The following is a 7,346-nucleotide window of genomic DNA, read 5'->3' as shown; positions in this document are numbered from 1 at the left end:
ATCTCACGGATCATATTTTGTAAGCCGGATATCTTATTTAGATCATCCATGAAAAAATATTACGTACTTTTTATTCTAATCTCATAAGATTCCTACTCTTCCTATAATCACATATCCATTTGTGGAAAATTTGTAATGAAAATTTACTATGTATAATCTTACTTGCTCTAAACCGATAATCAGAATCTATGTAGTAACTTACCTTTTCTATCTATCGTATTTTGTGAGATACGATTACGAATCTAATTTTGTTAGATATATGCATGCTTGAAAAACCCCAAATCAATAACAAATTAAAAATGATATTGAAAAAAATACAAATACTCAATTTATTATAATTTTTGGATTATTACAATATTAAACCAGTTGCAGGGAGACGAGTGGTTTCATACACCGGCAATTCAAACCTCTCCGTTCCGGTGGCGGAAAGATTATCCAATTCAAACAAATCAGAACTTGCATAACTTGCTGCATCATCATCTTCTTCAGATTCTTCATCAAATTCTTGATTAAACAGTTGATTACTGATCTGGGATTTTTTTAAATCGAAAGGGAATTCGCAATCCATTTTCTTCTGGTAATTTCTCAGTAAATCTCGTGCAGCTTCCTCCACTTTTTTGTTCATGTCCTTTGCATGCAGCAGCATCTGTGTATCGATGTTGGGAGCTGAAATAATACTGTTGCTAGCGTTGTTTTTTACTGCTTCCAGTTTCTGATTTTTGTTCTTAATCGCTTTGGGCGAAGATTTGTTCCCACATGACTGAGAATTCTGATTGAGGATCACGCTTACCGGAGAAAACCTGACAGATCTTTTCTCGCCGCCGTTGGGCTTGCCTCTACACGACGGCGTCTTGCTGAGGCAGGATCTTGAGAAAGACGAGGCAGATGAGCTCGTGGAGGAGTCGGCAGACTTTAAGGTCGGAGAATTAATGTCGGGATCGTTGATTGTGGGTTTCTTTGAATATTTTCCGGCGCTGGAGAATAATGAATTCAAGAAACCAGCGAGACGGGCGGCGCCGGGGGAGATGGGTTGCTTCACTTTCTTCAAACTGGCGTACATTTTCAAAGCTCGAGAATTCTTCTTCGTTAATCCGTCTTGATTCTTTATGGGTTTCTCATGGCGATTAATCAATTTCTTATCCTTCTCCTGGCCAGAATCCCAGACCCGAATCGGCTTCAATCTTTTCCCATAGAAAGTATCACCGTTAAAAGATGAAAAAATCCCAGAGCCCCCGGAGGCGCCGCCGCCGCAACTTGAATCCCAAGAACTCGAGCTGTAATTCTCCTCCACCGCCGCTGATTTCTCCCGAACAGCCACTTTCCCACACACCCGTTTCTCTATCAAAAAATCCCGCTTAAAACTCGCGCTCTCCTCTTTTCTCTGGATCAACACGCCGCACCGCCCATCAGCACCTTCCACCATGTTCGAATTACAGTGCTCATGCAGCTCTTTCTTCCGCCTGGTAATTTCTCGGCAAGACACAATATCCTCCTCGTTCCCTTGATCAATGGAACGGTAAATTGCATCGAGGAGCGTAGAAGAAAAGGACGGATGCTTTGAATGGGAACTGTACATATCCACCATGGCTAGCTGACGATTAACAAATGAAAACAGTAAACAAATTAAACGCAGAAAGATTAGAAATGGGATTGATCAGAAGAAACTAAGATTTTTTTGAGAATTTCATGTTTGCTTTGGAATCGGACACTGAATGACTATAATTTGTAGCGAGTGGTGTTTGCTTGCAGAGTGTAAACGAAAGCTAGGAAGCGTGTTCAAGAAAAGAGGACAGTGGACCTGCTTTATAAAGAACGAGGTTCCATGGCCATGAAAATAAAAAAAATATTGAGTAGGTTTTCGTGTGACAATTTCACGAGTCTTTATCTTTGAGACGGGTCAATCCTACCGATATTCATAATAAAAAGTAATATTGTTAGTATAAAAAAAGTAAAAAAAATTCATGAATGACCCAAATGAGATATCTATCTCACAAAATACGATTCGTGAGACCGTCTCACATAAGTTTTTGTCAAAAATATTTCGATTTTTTTTTAATTTTTTTTGTGGGATAAATTATGGGGTTATTTGAATTCAACCATACAGGGAATTTAATGTGCAATATATGAGAAATCGACGTATGATAAACCTCTAATTAATTGTGATTTGTTGTCACTATGAGAATAGAATGAAACCATGGGCTCTACGTTGTGTTATTTATTTTATGATACACACAATACATCTTTGAATTATTGAAATTATTATTATGTTATGATAAAACTTTGATTAAGTGTTTTGAGATACGATACATCTACATCTGTTAAACGGATCAAATCGATTCATATCTACAATAAAAAGTAATATTTTTGAAATAAAAAATAAATTTTTTCATCAGTCAAATTGGATCTGAGATTTATCTCACGAATTTGACTCATGAGATCGTGTAATATTAGTTTTGTTTAAAAATTATTATTATGTTGTAAAGACAAAACCTTGTTTAGGAGGAAAAAATTTTTGGTACCGAAATAATTGGAAGTATGTTTCTATTGTTACAATGCATATCTCCTCCAAATTGAAATATATATATATATATATATATATATATATATATATATATATATATATATATATATATATATTAGTTTTGATACCGTTCATATATATCGTGCATATTTATGTGAGCATCGATGAGGTGATATTCACATATTGAATGTACATTTTTTATGTTTCATCACATCTAATATATGAGTGTCACATCATCAATGTTCACATAGATATTTATACAATGATATATAACATATCAAAACTATATATATGTATGTGATTATCTAATATTTGATTTATATTTGAATGAAGTTGTGTCTTTTGTTTGAACGAATGAAAAGTTTATCATACATAATGATTACACATACACATACACATACAATATTCTATATATATATATATATATATATATATATATATATATATATATATATAGAATATTGTATGTGTATGTGTATGTGTAATCATTATGTATGATAAACTTTTCATATATATATATATATATATGGGTTAATTGAGATTCAGTACATTTTGAAAATGGAGTTGGGTTTTAGTACATAGAAAGAGAAATTTTCTTCTAAATTGCCAAATTTGCCCTTTTGCCCTATTTAAGTTTAATTGATCCTCGCGCTTTCGAAAATGGTATCAGAGCATGGTTAATTTATTTCAAACACAAAAATTTTATTATTACTAGTAACTAAATGTATGAGAAGGAGAATTTCGAAAAAATTATGAATCCGAACTTTAGTTCGAGAAGAATAATTTACAAGAACTATTCCAATATTTTGGAAAATACACAAGTATATCTAACTATTGTTAGATATCAGAAACAGGAGAACAAAGGTATGTTCCAATGGTGACCACCAAGTTATGGTATAGATCTGATGGAAACATCAGACATATGACGGTATATGTCATATATCAAGAAATGAAAGGATTTAGGTATCCCCGAAATCATTTCAATCTCTATTCCAGAAACATTAGTTTCCGAATAGAGCTATTCAGATGTTCTATAAAGCATCTGAAACAACTCATTGAATCAGGAAATTTATCTCCTGATGAAAGACAGCAGTGTTTGCAAAACATTGCATACACAAAAGGTAAACTCTTACAGGCCGAAAAGACCATATCTTCAATGATCTGTTAAATATGCCAGGGACTACCATCCAGTTCGAAATTGAACTTATTTCCCTGGAAATAATTCAATTAGAACAAGAATTACAGCGAAGTACATGCTTCACTGAACTCGGAACGAAAGGTATGCGTTTACAAGGTCTAAAGAACCGTAAAAACATACTTCAAAATCTACTCAGAAGAAATTCTTCAGAGAACAACGGATCTGTATAGACAGAAGGGAAGCAACAGCACCCTCAGGTAAGAATTTATGATTCAGAATAATAAATTCCTGGAAATAGTACCAGACTCCTCTAAGCTCTCTCTGGATCTTAGAGAAATACAGAAAACGGTACAAAATTATGGCAATGTGCTATATTATGTACCTCAAAGGGTTGAAAAGGTCCTAGAGAAACAAGAAGAAATTCTTGAGATCTTAAAGGATATTCAAACAAGAATACAGAAACTAGAACAACAACCAAGTTCTAGTAAAAGATCTTCAGGAGGTTGGTTACCACCATCCTTTGGTACCGAACCTTTGTTACATCAACAAGGGAAGTCCAGAGTGGTGTCAAAACCTTTAACTGAAGAAGAAAAGATGATCAATCTAATCAAGTCTGTCTCAGAAAAGAAATTGATCTGATGACAACTCTAGAAAGGATTGGTTTGGAGGATCTACAAGAACTTGCGGAGTCTTTCGCAAATCTCAAAGTAGTAGATCTAAAGATGAATACAGCAGTAGGTGAAACACCACCTGCAATAACCTGGTCATCTTCTCAGGAACCACCAAGGGAAAGTATGGGATCTCATAATGTAAATATGAGAGAATCTCAGACTGATTTCCATACTGGTGGAGGATCACACCCAGCGGGAACAAGGGCAAGGAGAGCTCAAATTCCTTTGCACCAAACACCCTATGGAAAAACTGTTTTAGATCCTATACATCCTTACGGGGTTATGCTTAACCTTGATGTATTGGACTTCAAAAACAGAGAAGATCTCATAGACGATTGGACATCTGCTATGAGGATTGCAGCAGGAACACTTGATCTCAACAAAGAAGGATTCATTAAACTTTTGGAAATGAGTCTTATGGGATCAGTAAAAATTGCTTGGGACATGACTTCAGCAGACATGAAAGAGTCAGTCCTAGTTGGGGAATCTCTTAGTGAGATCGCTGGAAAGATGGCTACCCTATTCAAAGCACACTTTATAGGGGTAGACTATTTCAATAGTCAAGATACGGAGAAGAAGAAAAAATATACTCAAGCTCTGTATAGTCTTGAATTACATGATATATGTTTGATAGATGAATACATTATGTTATTCACCAAATATAGATGGAATTCAGGAGTCGAAGAAGATATAGCTATGCAGCTTTTCTTCGCAAAAATGCCAAGTCCTTGGAGAGAAATGCTCATAAGGGAATACGTACCTGGTAATCCAGATACATTGGCAAGAAGAGCCTCTTTCCTTAAAGGAAAATTGGCAGAATGGTGTCATATGGCAGCGTTACAAAAGAATTACAAACGCCTAAGGGGTATCAACAAAAGAACTCCTTTGTGTTGTAAAGAAAATGATCTTCCAACTATTATTGGAAGTAAACCACAGAAGCATAAAAGGAGAAGTTTTAGGACTCATCCCTATGCACGAAGTGGAAGAAGTTCTTGGAAACCAAGATCTGTTTGGTCCAGACAGAAAGCCAGATCTTATAAATCTGGACAGAGAAGCGGACCATCAAGAAGTAGGATATCGTCCCAGGCATCGAGTTCATCTCGAAGCACAGGAAGAACACCTACAAAGAAAACTTTCAGAAGAGCTCATACGCGAGCCAATGAAAGTTTCAAGGATTGTAATTGCTGGACATGTGGAGCAAGAGGTCATATCTCGACCAACTGTCCAGAAAATGAGAAAAGAGGCATTAAACGCTTCGATCCTACTCCGGATATAGAAGATGCAGTTTATTACCAAGATCTCATTCAAGTATACCAATTTGAGGACATTGCCTCAGATGAGAGTATATATGAAGAAGAAGAAGTCTTAAGTCCGGAAGAATCTGATGGAACAGAATCGGAATCTGACTGAAGACGAGGTATTTCGACACGAAACACATGAAGATCTGTCTGGGTTTTTTAGCCAGACAACAATATCTCATAACATGGTTCAAAGAATCATGAGAGAAAATCCAAGTCTACAGAGATACCAAGGTTTCTCTGCAGGACAGGTAGAAAAGTTCTTAGGAAGTCTGGGCCTAAGAAACAGAAAGCATCACCTAATCTATAAAGTTTCTAGAAGGGAAATGGCAATCCCGATGGAACTTACAGGAAATAGAATGGAGATGCAGTTAATTCCTTCCGAAGAAATTAAGGAGGAATTACAAAAACTCAAGATAGAAGTAGCAAGGACTATGTCCTGGATTCATATCGGAGCAATCCAAATTATGATAAAGGCTACTTTCAAAGAAGGAATAGATTCACCTATCGATATTGCTACTTGCGATAAAAGAATGGGGAATCTACAAGATTCAGTACTGGGAACAATCTCAGGAAACCTCTGTGCAGGAAAAATTGTAGGGGTAATCTATCCAAGGATAGCCTACAACCTGGCAGATCGAGATTTCAGCCGAGCCTTGACACTACATCAGAACTTCAAAGAAAAAAGGCTGATGAAAGAAGGTAATAGGCCATATTCTATTACCTATCAAATTTCATATGCTCTATCTAATACACACCATTCTGAATTGTTTATTAGAAACGAGTTTATTGAAATCCCTGAAATATTCGGAAAGGTTGCTCAGGCAATTTATCCAGAAAGAGTTGAGTTTCCTTTAATACAGGAAACAGATATCCAGATCCAAGACAAACCGATTCTACAGAGGAATCAAAGTCTTAGATTGGAATCAAGAAGACTATCTTTTCAAGGAGATAGAATTACAAGTTACGGATGGGATAAAAGGCCTGTCATAGAAACCCAACAGGAGCTGAAAAGTTTTTCTACAATAGGAAAACTTAGATGCCCAGAAGGGTGGAAGGAAGTAGAAATAGTATTTGACATTACAAAGCAAAGGAATCAATTTCCTTGTAATTCAATATACTATTTGGAACAACCGATGATAGGAACCTACCAAGGACTGATTAATATCGGAGAATTAGAGGTTCATATTCAAGGAATTTCAGGAAAAGAATCAGATCGACTGATTCTTGGACTAGAGTTTCTCGAGGAACATAAACCTTGGAAACGTCTAGAGTATGGAATGGAGTTTATGGCAGATGATAAAATGTGGAAAATCCAATGACCACAAGTCCATTCTCCATATACATTCCAGTAGGAATGTTGTATGAACAATATAAGGCAGAATACTTTGCTGCATATATTGATTCAGGTGCTGGAATATGTACAGCAAAACGAGGAGTTTTTCCAAATAATTTGGAAGAAGAGTTACCCAAGATTGCTGGAAGAGATTTTTCCAGAAGAATCTTAATCTTATGTAAAGGAATTAAGATGACTGAAATCATGATTGGCGGTGCTGGACAAACACCTTGGTACAAGGTAAAGACACCACCAATTTATTTTCATGATACAGGAGCAGACATATTGTTAGGAAATAATTTCCTACAAATGTTCAAGTCCTATACACAAGAAAATGAGACTAGAAGATTAGTGTTCACAACACCATGTGCCCACAAAATCA

General features: G+C 35.9%; 1 protein-coding gene across 1 annotated transcript; it reads right to left on the bottom strand.

Annotated features, from left to right (window-relative positions):
- Positions 1-267: 267 nt before the first annotated feature.
- LOC140841185 (protein BIG GRAIN 1-like A) lies at positions 268-1,785 on the bottom strand. Its single transcript, XM_073208437.1, has one exon. It carries the CDS (start codon positions 1,583-1,585, stop codon positions 350-352), a length of 1,236 nt encoding a protein of 411 aa, XP_073064538.1. The 5' UTR covers positions 1,586-1,785; the 3' UTR covers positions 268-349.
- Positions 1,786-7,346: the final 5,561 nt, after the last annotated feature.

The sequence above is a fragment of the Primulina eburnea genome, chromosome 9, assembly GCF_022965805.1.
Source record: "Primulina eburnea isolate SZY01 chromosome 9, ASM2296580v1, whole genome shotgun sequence".
NCBI lineage: Eukaryota > Viridiplantae > Streptophyta > Magnoliopsida > Lamiales > Gesneriaceae > Primulina > Primulina eburnea.
Note: the sequence above shows the minus strand (reverse complement) of the source record. Positions and strands in the feature narration are given on the sequence as shown.